General features: G+C 40.9%; 1 protein-coding gene across 1 annotated transcript in view; it reads left to right on the top strand.

The window, feature by feature from the left end:
* SPOCK3 (SPARC (osteonectin), cwcv and kazal like domains proteoglycan 3) overlaps positions 1-16,547 on the top strand; it is a 109,717-nt gene that overhangs the window by 46,849 nt on the left and 46,321 nt on the right. Inside the window, exon 4 of the mRNA XM_083457462.1 lies at positions 6,359-6,473. Coding sequence (XP_083313588.1) covers positions 6,359-6,473 — 115 coding nt within the window. The remainder of the gene's footprint in view (positions 1-6,358; positions 6,474-16,547) is intronic.

Genomic DNA, 16,547 nt, shown 5'->3' with positions numbered 1-16,547 from the left:
AAAGATTCTTGTTAAAGAATAGAGTATGAGTCAAGCGGCAAAGTATTCCTGAACTCTTTGGGAAAGTTTCTCACTTCTACTTAAAATTAAATATAGGGGAATGCATGCACAAATACAAACACGCTATCTATACTTTGAACAAATGAAATGCTTATGGAAATAAGATTTCTAGTGGAACAAGCAATAGACTGGTTCAGATTATGCTGTAACCCATGTGTAGAAGCTAAACATCATAAGTAAGTTGGATTGTGTCCTGTTCATCAAGCAGGATTTCATTTCCACTGGCCCTGTGGACATTAACTAGTTTGCAAAGTTTGCATACAGAGTGTAACGCCGCTAGATCTGAAACAGACAGTAGTACCACAAACCTTATGCATTAATGACTAGTATATACACAAGGCCAAATGTGAAAATCTGGTGATCTCAAATTCTTTCCTCAAGTTGTGCTCTTTCTGGGTTAGTTTGTCCACTGTTGGTCCCCACCCTGCTCTCAGCTCTCACCCGTGGCTCTTAGAAGCTGTCAGCATGTGACAGCCAGCAGCCATACCCTGGGAAATAGCTTCAACTGGCTGGCTAAACCAGCTAAGGGTAGCCGATGGGTCTCAAAACTTCAGTAAGTTAGGGACTTCCTCTGCATGCAAAGACAGGCTCCTGTACATTGAGTAGATGACACCAATGTTGGGTCCAATGCTAAAGAAGGTGGTTTCTTCATGTGCTGTAGACAGAGAGAGATGAGAGGCAGATGGGCTCATTAACCTGGGAGAGTAGCCCATCTAGTAGAAGGTCCTCAGACCCTGGTGGCTTACAGCTATACACATTTGTGCGAGAGAAACCATACCCACCATAATCCATGTCAAAATCATGGTGCAATAGAACTTGCTCATAATCCCCATCAGCTGGTGCCTGATCTTTCATGAATTTGTCCAATCCCCATTTCAAAGATGGCTATGTTGATGGTCACACATTCTGATTGAAATTCTGTAGTTTAACTGTGTGAAGAACTAGTTCCTTTTATCTGTCTTAAATCTATGAAAGCTTGGCTACATGACCCCAGTATTATAAAAGATGGAGATGAACTACTGTCTAGCCACATTCAACACACAATGCATGCTTTTATATGCTTCTCCCATATTTTCCCCCTTACTTTGTTTTTTGGTTAAAAACAACAGTTCCTCTCTATTAAGCCTTAACTCCAGATTTTTTTATGAACAAGTTTAAAAAGTACTGGTTTCAATACAGATCCTTGGGGGACACCACTTCTTACAACCCTCCATTGGAAGAACTGATCATTTATTCCCTTTCTTGGCTTCCTGTTTCTTAACCAGTTACTCATATATAAGAAATGTCCCCTTTCCCCACAAGTGCTAAGATTCCTCTGGAGTATTTGGTGAGGAACTTTCACTAAAAGCCTTTTCAAAGCCACTCCCCATTCTTATTGAGCCTTAGCGATTCACAAAGGTGCTTAATTCCCGACATAATTCTATATGTTGTATGTAGGACGTCTTGCCATTCTATTTGCTTTGCTAAACTCTGGCATATACAGTGGTACCTAGAGTTACAGATGCTTCAGGTTACAGACGCTTCAGGTTACAGACTCCGCTAACCCAGAAATAATACCTCGGGTTAACAACTTTGCTTCAGGATGAGAACAGAAATTGGGTGGCGGCGGCGCAGCGGCAGTGGGAGGCCCCATTAGGTAAAGTGGTGCTTCAGGTTAAGAACAGTTTCAGGTTAAGAACGGCCCTCCGGAATGAATTAAGTTATTAACCCGAGGTACCACTGTATGTGAACTAAAATGTAAATGCATTTGGGAAACTTTTGCTAACTATTAAGTCTAGATTTCATTATGACATAAATTTGACATTTCAGTAATGAACAATAAAAATAATCAGGATGTATTAGTAGAATTCCTACTGAAAGTGCTATTAAAATATCATTTTGCTAAGCAACCCCCACCAATAGCTTAAAGCAAATAACTACAGAAGAACCTAAAGCTATTTAGGCTGCTATATTATACATAGTTTCCCATTTAACGCAAGGCATTTTTGAGTAGACATGCATAGGAGTATATTGTTAGGTAATAAAAGGTAAAGGGACTCCTGACCATTAGGTCCAGTTGTGGCCGACTCTGGGGTTGCGGCGCTCATCTCGCTTTATTGGCCGAGGGAGCCGGCGTACAGCTTCCGGGTCATGTGGCCATCATGACTAAGCCACTTCTGGTGAACCAGAGCAGCGCACAGAAACGCCGTTTACCTTCCCGCCGGAGCGGTACCTATTTATCTACTTGCACTTTGACGTGCTTTCAAACTGCTAGGTTGGGAGGAGCAGGGACTGAACAACGGGAGCTCACCCTGTTGCGGGGATTCGAACCGCCGACCTTCTGATCTGCAAGTCCTAGGCTCTGTGGTTTAACCCACAGCGCCACCCACGTCCCTTTATTGTTAGGTAGTTATCTAAAAATCCAGGAAATATCTCCCTCAAAAATAGTTTTCTTAAAACCAAAACAAAACACAGTTTTCAGAACAGACATTTCTAGGCAAAGAATTATAAAGAGGGAGAGCTGAATGAGAGACAGTTTTACCCTGGTCCCTGCAGATTGGACATCTAAGGTATACAATATGAGAAAAGGTATAAAATCATGAGAAAGAGCCTTTTTTGAATATATGTAGGTACTGTGGCAGAAGAGGAGGCTCAGGAAAACCTCTTACACCTTTTCCTTGTGCAAATACCTTGCAGAGTAGGCCAGTTGCTTCTTTTAAGTACCTGCTAGCTGCTGCCACCAGTTCCCACCAGTCAGAAGGGAGATCTTAGGCACCTGAGACAGGGACAAAGGAACTGTTCGCCTCCCACCACTAGAAAGGAAAGGGGGGGAAGGCTCTGCCCCCTGGGATCTCCTGCACCTGCCCACTTTGATTCAGGGTAGCCACCCCATCCTCCTAGTGACTGCCTTTGACTCCTACTTAAACCATTGGTAAAGTTGCTTTGATTCCCTGCTGTCTGTTCCTGATGTAGATCACCCCTTCTCCCAAGGTTGAAGTGGGGGGACCATTTTGTGGATTGTATCAGACGCCAAAATGTTTTGGGCTGGCCCTGTGTGGATCTAATGGTTTAGCAGGAACTATGTGCTGCCCAGTCAGGGAAAATGGAATGGTAGACCCAATGCTTTTTGTGACAGGGACTAGGAAACTTGTGGCCTTTAACATAAATTGGGTTTAGAGGCCAGTGTAGATAAACCAGCATACATAATTTTTCTTCTATGTGTTCTTCTTCATTCAGTCATGGGTGTCTGTATGAGCTGAAGCTTTAAGTCAGTTTTCAGGGTTGGCCCCACACAAATTAAATACTAGTATACTTTTGCTTAAAACTGCTTTAGTTCTGCTATAGAAAAGAGATTGCACTTGCACTGTAAGTAAAAAATATGTGATCATACTGCAACCCAACCAGTCACTTGTCACCGCAGTCACTTCCTGTTTTTAGCTGAACAAGTGGCATTCATGTTCAAAACATTGCCTCCTATTGAAACTGATACCTGTCCATATGATATTATTAAAGCATTGTATACACAGCGAATGGATCACTGAGTATTCTCAGGTTATATAGGCATGAAATTGTACTGATTTTCAATCTTTCACATAGGTTCTCAGGTATTCTGTTACACATTTGTAAATGTCCATTCTATATTTATTGAAAGGCAGAGTATTGCTAGAATCTATCAAACACTGGGAATGTCCCCGTTTTTTATTTTATTTTGAAAATCATATTGTGACAGTGTTTTATCTAGTGAACGAAGTCTTTGTTGTCACACATTTCTGGAGGTGTGAGAAACACAATACAGAGAGAAATAGCACAGGGCTTCTAAATCTGACAGCTATCTGAGAAAATGTTTGTAATGTTGTTGTTTTTACTTGAATTTAATACAGCCCTGATGCAGTGATTTCTCAGTGAGTTCAAAGGAATGAAAGCCAAAGCTTATTCAGTGTTTTGTTTCTGTGTAAAACAAAGAACTCCTGACTATTTTTTAATCAATATTCTCTGATTTCCCATTGACCTTGTTTGCATGCCAAGGTAAACTACCATAACTGGTTTACCAGGAATGCAGATTATTATTATTATTATTATTATTATTATTATTATTATTATTATTTTCTAAACTGCCAGTTCATCCACGGTCACAGGATGATGTACAATATAAAAAGACAAAAATATATACCGTAGTGAGAAAACAGTATCCTGCCCCCTGTTTAAAAGGTCACATATTATTTAATTAGCCAAAGACATGGAAAAAGAGAAATGTATTTTCCTGGAGCCTAAAGATATGTAACAATGGCACCAGGCAAGTCTCCCTGGGGAGAGCATTCCCTCCCTGGAGAGCCACAGCAGAAAATACACATTCTCATGTTGCCTCAGATGATGAGTGTGAGGTCTGAATGGCTTCATATGGGGAGAGGTGATCCAGGAAGTATTGTAGTCCTGAGCCACTTAAGGATTTATAAGTCAAAACCAGCATTTTGAATTGGGCCCCAAAATTAATTGGCAGCTAGTGAAGTTTGGCCAGGATTGGTGGTAAGTGCTGAAACTGTATTGCCCTGGTGAGCAACCTGTATAACAGAAGCCCCATGTATAACATATTGCAGTAATCTAACCTAGAGGTTATCAGAACATAGACAAGTTAGGCTATCCATGTCCAGATAGGAGCACAGCCGGGCCACCAGCCAAAGCTGATGGAAGACACACCATGCCAACGAGGCCACCTGAGCCTCAAACGACAGCTGTGGATCCAGAAGGAACCCTAAGCTGCGTACCTGCTCCTTCAAGAGCAGGCAGTATCCCATCTGATCCAGCAAACCACCCACTAACAGTGCCTCAGACCTCTCTGAACTGAGCTTCAGTTTATTGGCTCTAATCCAGTCTCTATCCTGGTAGAGATCATCATACAGGGCAACCAAAGCAGTTTCTGTGCCAAAACCCTACGAACATGAGTTTGACCAAACTGCGGGTGGCAGTGGAAGACAGAAGTGCCTGGCGTGCTCTGGTCCATGGGGTCACGAAGAGTCGGACACGACTGAACGACTAAACAACAACAACAAAGAAAACCAGTTTCCTCCAAGAGCACCTAGATCTGTTCCGTGACTACCACCTCAAGAAGCTTGCCTAAGAAGGGGAGGGTGGCAACTGGCTGGTAATTACTGGCCCCGCCACCTGTCCCCTCTCTGCTAGTTTTTATCAGCCAAGAGGGGCAAGGATCCAGAACGTTAGTGGTCACTCTGGCCGGTCCAAGCATTTTATCCTCATCTTTGAGCCTTACTACCTGAAACTCATCCAACACAACAGGATTAGACAGTTCTCTAGACACCCTTTGAGATTCATCTGCTGTAACAGCGGAGTCAAGGTCCTGCTAGATGCAAGTGATTTTATCTAGTCAGCCTTGCTCCTCCATGCTAGTGCCACCATCCTTGGTTTAGCGTTACTTCCAAAGTGCAGTTCTGCAGCCAATGTTTGTTCTTAACGTTGTGGTATGTTTGAGCAAAACAAAGCTATGATCCCCATTTTGGAATAAGCTCAGGAATCATTCCCTATGCTAGCAGGGAAGAGCAAAACAGGCAACTGGTGTGGTCATGGTGTACCACGTGAGCTTTGAACTGGGCCATAGTCACATTTCAACCCTTTTAAACCCTATGCAGAAAATACTTCTCAAACCACAAAGTGCCACTTGATTCAATCAGGTGTTTGAATTTAGAAATTACTGCATTCTAAGGTTATGCATCCCATAATGTGGTAAATCTCACTATATTATGTTGCTTTTAACACAAGTTAGAACAAGGTGGTACAAGTTAGTCCCTGTCTTTTTGAGTTTCTGTCTAATGATAATTTATGCAACCAATTCAAATGTTGATCTTTACATGGTGAAAAATGTGCCCATATACAAGTAGTGCTCCCATCCAATCAAGTTTCTGTCCTTGGCAGTCAACAGGTGATGCAAGTGTCAGATGTGATAGTTATGTTTATCACGTGAAAAACAAGTTCCTACGAATCTGTTCCCATGGAAGTTTACGTACTACCTGGGCATCAAAGCAATGACAACAAAGACCAAACTAGAAACCTTAACAGCAAGAAATTAGGAGCACACAATCAGCCATACATAGGTGTTATTATGTGTGCTTGTGTGCTAGACTACACCTTTTATTATAATGCAGGTTTCTTTTTTAAAAGTATTGGTTTAATGTAACATGAAATGCACTTAAGAGCCCCCAGTAAGGCATTCATAACTCTACTGTGTGCAACAATTGAGTTGGCTTATAATTACTGTACATCTGTAGAAAAGGATTATTTAAAAAAATATTCTCCTAATTGTTTTTAGCTTTAGACCCAGCTAAAGATCCATGCTTAAAGATGAAATGTAGTCGTCATAAGGTATGCGTTGCTCAAGACCAACACACAGCTGTTTGCATTAGCCACCGGAGACTTACGCACAGGTAAATATCTCCATATTATTGATTAGTTAACAGTAACAAGGTCTGTAACTATGGAATTTTGCTAACATTTTCATCACATCTCATAGCTGAGGTAAAAATATGTGACAGTGTATATATTCGTGAACTTTCTATGTATAAAAGAATCCTTCATGGACTTCATGAGCTACAGATATTAAAAAAAACTTATTTTGTTTTAATGCTGGGGTAAACCATAGTTAAGCAATGGTGTGTGCAGTATCATTTCACTACTCCCTGGAGCAGGAAAGCAAACTGTAGAATGCTGTTACATTTGAACCAGCACTTTTGTTTGACTCTCCCAAGCAAACCATGATCAGAAGCTAGGAACAAACAAATCTTCTTAACTGTGGTTGGTTGTCAGCATTGCTTCTGAACATGGCCAGTGAATTGCTATCAAAATGGTCATATTTATTCCAGTTATATGCCAAGCAGTTCCAAGGTAACTGCTCCTGTCCCAAAAATGCACTTCTGAAAGCGATGCCCCCCTTTTTTTATTTGCATGCAAACATGCATCTGTGTGCATGAATGCACACATTCCTCTGTAGAAAGTCCAAAGTTTCATGTGTTGGTCTGTTTTGAAAAGTGTACATGCATATTTCTGAACTGGTCAGACTGTTAATGGTTAAATTTATACTATCATTTCATACAAATAGAAAGTGTTAATTGTATCATCAATAGTACAGCTGTTATTCTCTCCTCTGGGGAGTAGCAAAAAGAAAGAAAGAAGTAACACACTATGTGGGCGTAAACAAACACAGGGAATTCCTTATTCACATCTCATTTCCAAGGATTTTGTGCAAACAGCAGTGGGCAGGCAGGATAATCTGTACTGTCATAGCTCTCCCAAGATTGCTGGGACAGCTTTTCTACCACCACTTGGTACTTACTGTCTTATTCTGATGAATGTTGCCTAGGAGCAAAACAGTGAAAAATCTGACCTGCTGTTGCCTCCCTCCATGCTGCCTAGAGTGAGACAGATAGCTCAGACAGGTGGTAGTGAGGTATCAAACACAGTTGTCCATGTTCCTCCTGTAGGAATTCCTCCTGATCTTAGTGTGTGTTCCAAAGTGTGTGTTACTCTGAGGGCTCCCTTATTATGTAACAGGTGTGAGCCGCCCCAGTGTCAGGATACCATGCAGTAAAATCCTGGGTATATAGGGAGTATTTCATCTTAAGAAGATTAATTGTGGATGGTTGGGGAGAGGAAGAAATACAACAATTGAGTAAAAAAAAGATGAACGCTGTTTATTCATTGTTCCACAGCAAAGCACTAAAGCATATCAGTTTGCATTTTAATCATTGTTGTTTTTTCTTTATAATTCTGGAAACTATGTTCATGTAATCTTGTTTCCTTGCTGTTCAGCATAGTATACTTACTGAGCAGATGGATAATACGTATAACAGCAAAAGTTGTGAGATGTCAAGTGTAGTTGCATAGCTACTGAAGTTTCTAAAGCTGTGCATTGCATATTGGAGAGACGACCAGATGCCATTTTTCTACCAGATTCTCTTGAAAAACAGGGTTATACTTGAGGCTACAGAGGTGTCTATCAAGTTATGTTAATGGTTCCATTGTTTTTCATAGTAACAATTATGCATTTAAATGTATTCTTGTATTCTGTTGCTTTTCATTTGATAGATTTCCCTCCAGTAATGCAGCTGTTCTATCAAAAATAAAACATCAAAAACTCCTTTCAATTTAAGGGAGCACATTTTCTTGCCAAATTCTGAAGTTTATGCTATCATTGGTGGCTAGTATGGTACAGTTCTCAAAATAGATAGTTTTAATTGAGTGCACCTGCACTGCTTAGGAAAGCATACCTTTTTATAATTTTTCCTTACTTCACAAAAATATAGCTTGTGTTGATAAATCAAAGATTTAATAGAATTAAGCACAATTGGTCATCAGGAATCTTTATTCCTAATAAACAGACACCTGGACCATTCAGCACTAAATAGATTGAAATGAGTAGGAGGCAGAACATAGTTTTCCTTATATGGAATGCAAAGTCATGGGAATCTATTGTAGGCCAGCCCACCTGTAACATGTAAGGTGGAAGACATCCCTGTTAGGTTGTTGACATCACTGTTAGATTGCAACAATGGTAGATGGGCGGGGCGGGGCAGAGCGGGAGAGCTCAGCTATCATGTGCCATTAATATTAAATACTGAATATCGATTAGTGCCTGCCTCTTTTCCAGAAGGGATTTAGGGCAGATGAATTTGGGTGTCAACACACTTGTGCCTTGTGACCCTGCATCTGAATACTTCTGAGATAGAGCACTTTAAGCATTTGATTGCATTGGCTGATATATTTTTCGAAAATGTATGGCTTGAGTGTTGAAATACTTTGTTTCTTAGGATGGAGTTACAGTTGTAATGTGCTATTTGTGATGTAATTTTAAGGTGAAATACAAACACACAAATACATGTTTTTGAATATGATTATACCAGAGGTATTCAACCTTTTTGAGTCCATGGCTTCCTTGACCAACTACATTATTTCTGCGGCTCCCCTGTGAGGAAACACATTCCAAAGCCTCAGAAGCCAATTTATGTCACCTCTTGATTACAGCCAGCAGTCATTCACCCCTTTTAGAACACCCTCCAATGTGGAGTGATCCTTCAGCCTCCTCTCCCCTCTCCTTGTGAGTCCTCCACATAGCTGCCCCGGTCTCTGAGCCTTCTCCCCTCACCCAAAAGAGAGGTGCCGTCTCAAGCTGTCTCACAGGGGCCTGGGAAGAGGATTCCCCCAGCCTTAGTGGCCCAATAGAGACTGGCTGAAGGTGAATGTGCGGGCACCATCTTACTCACCTTCAGAGGCAGCAGGTGGCAGCAGCAGGCACCACTGGGTCTACATGGTGGAAAGATTCCCCTTTGGCGCCAGACACTCACCTCCCAGGCAGGCATTGCACTTAGCAAGCACAAGTAAGGCCAGTGTAGTGCCTGCCTGCCTGCCTGCCTGCCTGGCCTCCCAATTGTTGATCCATTCCCAACAGCAAGGGATGGCTGATTGACTGGATGGGCTCCCTCACCCATCTGCTTGCCACCTCAGCTCCTGGCAAGCAGCACCCCCTGGCCAGCCCCAGAGGCACCATTTAGCTGGAGAGGTTGTAGCTGAGCAAGCCTTTGGGAGGCAGAGGTGCAAGAGGGCATCAGAAGAGGGAGGGAAGGAAAGAGGGATGGAGGCCATATTGGCCGTGGCACCCTTGACCATCACTCAAGTCACCCCAGGGTGCCACGGCACACTGGTTGAAAACCACTGGCTTATACTCATCAGGCTTTCATTTATTTTTTAGTTTGATTAGAGATTTTGACAATCTGTGTGCTTTTGCACATACCTGTGAAATATTATGATATAATAATAATAATAATAATAATAATAATAATAATAATTTATACCCCACCCATCTGGCTGGGTTTCCCCAGCCACTCTGGGTGGCGTCCAGCAAAATATTGAAATTAGTCTATTAAACATTAAAAGCTTCCCTAAGCAGGGCTGCCTTCAGATGTCTTCTGAAAGTCTGGTAGTTGTTGTTCAGTTTGACATCTGGTGGGAGGGTGTTCCACAGGGTGGGTGCCACTACCGAGAAGGCCCTCTGCCTGGTTCCCTGTAACTTGGTTTCTCTCTGCGAGGGAGCCACCAGAAGGCCCTTGGCACTGGACCTCAGTGTCCGGGAAGAATGATGGGAGTGGAGACGCTTTTACAGGTATACTGGACCGAGGCCATTTAGAGCTTTAAAAGTCAGCGCCAACACTTTGAATTGTGCTTGGAAACGTCCTGGGAGCCAATGTAGCAATGCAACGTATTTAGTAATGCAAGGCTGAGCAATGAAGTTCAGCTTTGGTTAATCCTTTCATGATATTTAACGGGTAGATTTTAGAGAATCCTATCACAGGTTAGGTTTCTTCCCATTGATAAGTACTACTTCAAAGAACAGGCCATTATGTTTTATTTGCAGTCATCGTGTGAATAGCACCATTATCTGTAGCCACCTATAATCTCATATCAACACAAACTGAATTGCTTCTTGTTGTAAAGATATTTTTTTTGCTTCAAATATCAGTAATTTTTCTCAGCTTACCTGTTATTTACAAATGCCTTTGAGATCAAACCCACCAACAGATGTAGCAAATTCTAAAAATAGGGCATGCCACATATATCTTATCAAACTGACCTTGCTACCCTTTTGACATTAATAGCAGCCTTCTGATTCAATGTACATGTGGCATTGCAATGAATCAGAATCATGAAGGGGGAGTGCGAGGGAGCCCCAACTGTATATCTTTTATCTTTTAGAATTGATTGCCAGACTACGTAAATCCCAGAAAGTTGAGAACTTTTAAATCTTATCTTCATTTATTGCACTTCTTAATTTTGGAACTGAAAGAATTAATAGTATTCCAGAAAGCAGCGAGAATTGCTTTAAAATCGGCTATTGGATCTGCTTCATTTGCTTATCCTATTGACCTTAGCTTTGGGTATATAGCTATGGCTAAGGAGTTCTTTTCCCCCCTAAAAAAATTGTTTAGGGGTATTCTCATTTTCCTACACATATTAAAATACTGCCCCTCAATCAGGCCAAAGTTAGATTCACAAAATGTTTAGGGGTATGCGTACTCCTGCATTCCCCCAGGAAAAAAAGCGCTAGCTATAAGGCCTGGTAAGGAGGGGGGTGGAATGTAGACAGAATGGAGTGAAAATCCATTAATTTTGTTTTTATGGTGCTTTCCCCAATTTCCTCCCTAAGCTATTCCTGATTTGTGTGCTGTAGTAACATGGGGAACAACATTTCCCTTTCAGCTTTCAGGGGTGATCAGCTCTGTGCCCTGAATCATGGTATTTGGTTACCCTTGTCTGTGATGGATGATGTGACAGAAGGCTGGAAAAAATTCTGAAGTGCTATAGAGCTGCAGTAGTGGCTCCATTATACACAATACACAGAACAATATCACTTATTCAAACTGTTCTTTGGCACTGCATCTTCAAGACAGAATTCCCTCTGTGAGTGACATTGTTTCACGTTAGTATTTTCTTTTTCGAGACTTCACTTAAAGCATAGTGCTTTGGAAGATGCTTGATAAAAACAAACAAACCTTATCTCTTGAGTAATTGGTGTTAAGAAATCATATCAGGAAGGCAGTAAATGTGTTGAGATAAGTACCTATGTTGAGATAAGTAGTCTTGGAGTTGGAGTGATATGAAAAATTCACCTAATAAGATATGTTTGATAGGTTCATATAGCTTGATTTTCTGTGGAACAATTTATGGGTTAGAGAACAAGGAAGGATACATTTCTTAGTTTGGATAATGGGTGGGCTCCCAGTAACAAATTAATATTCTCTCTCTCTCTCACCCCCCTTCTTTTGCCTTTTAGTAGCATCAGCAACAAAATAAATTAGCACAGAAAAAGAAACATAAAATAAGCATTGATTTATTGGTTTGCCTATGACAGTCTGACCCTTTGTCACCAAATGCTTAATGTACTGAAAGTGAATTCATAGGGAGCAGATGCTCCCCTAATTGTTTGAGAATGAGACTGTTTCGTTGGTAATGGGAAGGAAAGTTGGGTTGGAAGAAACAAAGAGTGCACTTGCTGAGTCTTTGGATGGATCTACACATAGAAAAAAACCCACTATAAACAAGTCATAAATTGTTATAACAAAGAAAAAATGCTATGTAAAATCACATATAAAAGATTTGAGCTCTACAGGACCATCTATTGTTGCATGCTTATAATGCATTCAAAACGCTGTTTTTTTGACTAATGTAACTGAGTCCTTAAGTGCTGAGTAAATATTGCATAGGATTTCACTGTAAGCTATTTATAGGATATCTAAAGGTTTTCAGATATTCATTGAATACTGAACACAGAGTGCAGTCCAGAAGGATTTGCATTATATGCATTAATACCAGAAAGATTCTGTAATGGAATAATGGGTTTGTGCTGTACCAAAGGACTATATGGTGTGGATCAGAACACATAGGTAGCTTGCTTAAAATTGCTGCGATGTGAACTCTGAGAAAATATGATCATACACAGAAAGTATTAAGTTTAAAGAACATTGAAGAGTTTTGAATTGAATTGAATTTATTACGGTCCCAGACCAGACTCACATACCATACTAAACAAATCAAAAACACAATAAAATAAATTAAAATTTAAATTAACAATCAATTTAATGTTAAACAGTACAATTATGGCAGCAGTTAAAATATGGTTTAAGTCTTAATCTCTCCAATATTATCTATAATTTGCTTCTGAGGCCATAGTCTTTATAATAGCACAGCAACCACGCAAAATTTGGCCACCTTTAAGGTGATCTCTGGATCATTGTCCTCTATCAGAAATTTTAAAGGTTTGGGCCCACTTGGAATTTTCTGTATAATGGGTGATAAAAACCGAGCATATATCCCTGTAAAAACGGCGTTGTATCAGGACGTGAGAGACAGTTTTCACCTCTATCGCACTGCCGGGGCAAACTCGTTCCACATATAGTTTACCCACGTATCTGCCCTGCAACAAGGCAGAGAGCAGTACGTTGAATCTAGTGAGGGTAAACAGCCGTCTATATTTACCTTAGGTATTTGTAATTTTGACAAATATGTCGCTGGGGTAAACACTCTCCCATTATCTTTGATTGCTGGATGCTTATTCATCTTTCTCACATGATGCTGAAGCTCTACATCCATCCCAGATTCGTTGGTGAATTGTTACTCAGGCTTTCTCATAGCCGACAGCTATCAGTGCCTGTGGTGAGAACCCCAAACCTTTTAACTTTCCATACAGTGTAGATTTCCATTTGGATTGATAGGAATCCAATAGGGTTAAGGGTGCCAACCCAACAGGGAAAAAATGAGTTTTAACCAATAATGGATCTTCAAGATCCATATCCAAGCACTAACAGGGATTTGACCGAGCTCTAAGCGGACAGCTGTATTAGACACGCAAGAGAGGATCCCTAGTAGGAAACGATAAAACTTGGTCTGGAATATTTCTAACGGATCAAAGTTTTGCAAGCTGCAGATCTGAGAGCCATATGTCATTGAAGATTTTTAAATATATAAGATCAGCTTTACAAGGAAGGCAATTTCTGAGTTAAGCTGCTTGAAGAAATAGATTCACAAGCGATGGCTTTCATTTTCTGGATATTGAATTGAACTTGATTTTGTGCTAGGGCTAGTATTTAAAATAATTAATCCGATGGCCTGTGTGTAGGAATTTACATTGTAAAATGAAGGTGAACAGGTTGGCAAAGTTTGGGTGTCCCTTTTCTCTTTTCACTTTGGGATCAGTTTCTACCTTGAGAAGAAGGGAAGTGTTCCCTTATATTTCCACAGGGCCTGCACTCCTGTCAAGTAGACAGAACCTCAGGCAAGTCAAGGTTTGGAGAAGCAGGCTGACGTCTTACTCTCCCTGAGGAAAATGCCTTAGTGGATGGTAGAATGGTGAAAGGGGAGGAAAGGTAGAGGAAGGGAACACAGGAAATGGTGAAACTCTCCTGCTTGTAGAGCAGCCAGATATCACTGAGACCTGTGTTGTAGTCAGGGTCCTTCCCACCTTTGCCCACTTGGGCACGCAATGCAGCACAACTGCTGGCTGGAGAGTCAATGGTGTATGTATGTGTGTGTTGCCATTGTTCATAGATTCTCTCACCTACCGTATTTTTCGCTCTATAAGACGCACCAGACCACAAGACACACCTAGTTTTTGGAGGAGGAAAACAAGAAAAAAAATATTCTGAATCTCAGAAGCCAGAACAGCAAGAGGGATCGCTGCGCAGTGAAAGCAGCAATCCCTCTTGCTGTTCTGGCTTCTGGGATAGCTGTGCAGCCTGCATTCACTCCATAAGACGCACACACATTTCCCCTTACTTTTTAGGAGGGAAAAAGTGAGTCTTACAGAGCAAAAAATACGGTACCTAGGATACCTCTCCATCTGGGAGCTGGCCTTGAGAGACAGATTAGAGATGCTTCTAGGTGGGTGGTATTTAATGTTATTTTCTCTGGTTGTTACTACAGTTTAATAAATGAACCTGATTCAAGTGTTCTCTACCAAAATTAAACTTCTTTGATTATGATACCTTGTTATACCTGGACATTTTTCAAATTATTTCCAATAATCTGAACAAGATTTTACTGTTTGTTAATCAGTGGAATTGTTATGCAACCAGAAGTTTATAAGCTCCCTTCCAATTTTAAAATGACAGAACTAAATAGACATTGCCTTGGACCCGGAGTAGATTAGTTATGCTTTTATTCTGATTAAAATCAATGGGATTTAAGTTAGTTTTAAGCATCAACTAATACGATTAATTTGTCCCATTGATTTGAGTGAAACTAAAACATAACCACAGAGCCGATCAGAAGGCCAGCAGTTCGAATCCCCATGATGGGGTGAGCTCCCATTTTTCGGTCCCTGCTCTTGCCCACCTAGCAGTTCCAAAGCGCATCAAAGTGCAAGTAGATAAATAGGTATCGCTCTGGCGGGAAGGTAAATGGTGTTTCCATGCGCTGCTCTGGCTCGCCAGAAACTGCTTAGTCATGCTGGCCACATGACCCAGAAGCTGTACGCCAGCTCCCTCGGCCAGTAAAGCGAGATAAGTGCTGCAACCCCAGAGTTTCACGACTGGACCTAATGGTCAGGGGTCCGTTTACCTTTAAAACATAACTAACTTGTTCTGAATCTAGTCTATTGGCTCTGTAAGAGATTCCACTTCTGGGGTTTCCACTGAAGCATATATTAAGATTAACAGAAGTTCATGGTAAACTTTAACTCCCCACACATACAGGGTGTTAATGGTCTGTAAAACTCAATTTTTTTCTAATTTGTGTTGTCATAATTTCAACATGTTCTTCAAGTACTGGAACTTACAAGCTAAGAAGGAAGAGCTACTGAATCAGGATTAACTATGTCTATATATAGAATGATACAGTCATACCTCGGGTTACAGACGCTTCGGGTTGTGCGATTTCGGGTTGTGCACCGCGCTGAACCCGGAAGTACTGGACAGGATACTTCTGGGTTTTGGTGCTTGCACATGCACAGAAGCACCAAATCGCAACCTGTGCGTGCGCAGACGCAGCGCTGCGGGTTGCGGACGCTGCGGGTTGTGAACATGCTTCCCGCACGAGCATCCACTGTATTTAATTTTGGAATGTTTCATACCATTACCTGTTTGGCCATCAACTGGGATGGTGGCATGGTTATTCTGCCCTTAACTTAACATAGGAAATAGGTTAGAAATCTCTCATCTTTCTTGATAGATTTCCAGGCATCTTGTTTTAGTGACTTTCATGGCAAAACCAGGTTTTTCAGCTAGTAGCCTAATTATTCTTCTACTTAAACAAGATTCATTCTGTTATGTAATGCAAAATATGTAATAAATTTACTGGTGGAACTATAAAAATTATTCTCCCCAGATAATAGGTTTGGATGTTTTAATATTATATTTGAGCAAAGTATGCAAAACTATCTTCCTCCTTTCCTCAACTGAAGTGTTATATCTGTCATGTCCGAACAGCAATTTAATTAAATTGCCATAAAATGTGCTGTTTACATATATTTATATACAAAAAACATTGAATGAATTTATAATAGAACTAGAGCAAGGTCTCATATGATATGCCAGTGAAGCAATTAGAAGAGAAGATAACTAATTGCAAAGGTAGCAAACACTCTAACCAAATGCTTTAAGCATGTCTGTGTATATGTGAAATTAGTATACAAGTCTCACCATCTTCTGGGTTTGTATCTTGTAGGTGTGTTTCTCAGAGAAAAAAAGACTCAGAAAAGAGTTAGTTGACTGATATGGATGGGATCATTCCTGTCTAGTCATCTCCACTGATATCCCTTACATTAAAAATATAAAATAGGGGAAGACCTCAGATTCATTGTGCAAATTCATGTAAACTATAGTTTAATTTGATAATAGATCAACAGGGCAGTCGAAGCCCCCAACCTGCCATGCTGCAAGGGGCTTGGATGAGACAGATCCAGCTGTGCATAGATCTGTCACTGGCTATGGGAGCACTCCTGCCCCAATGGCAGGCAG

Source organism: Podarcis tiliguerta, assembly GCF_965153285.1.
Source record: "Podarcis tiliguerta genome assembly, chromosome: 9".
Taxonomy (NCBI): Eukaryota; Metazoa; Chordata; class Lepidosauria; order Squamata; family Lacertidae; genus Podarcis; species Podarcis tiliguerta.
This window is presented reverse-complemented; position numbering and strand designations above follow the sequence as displayed.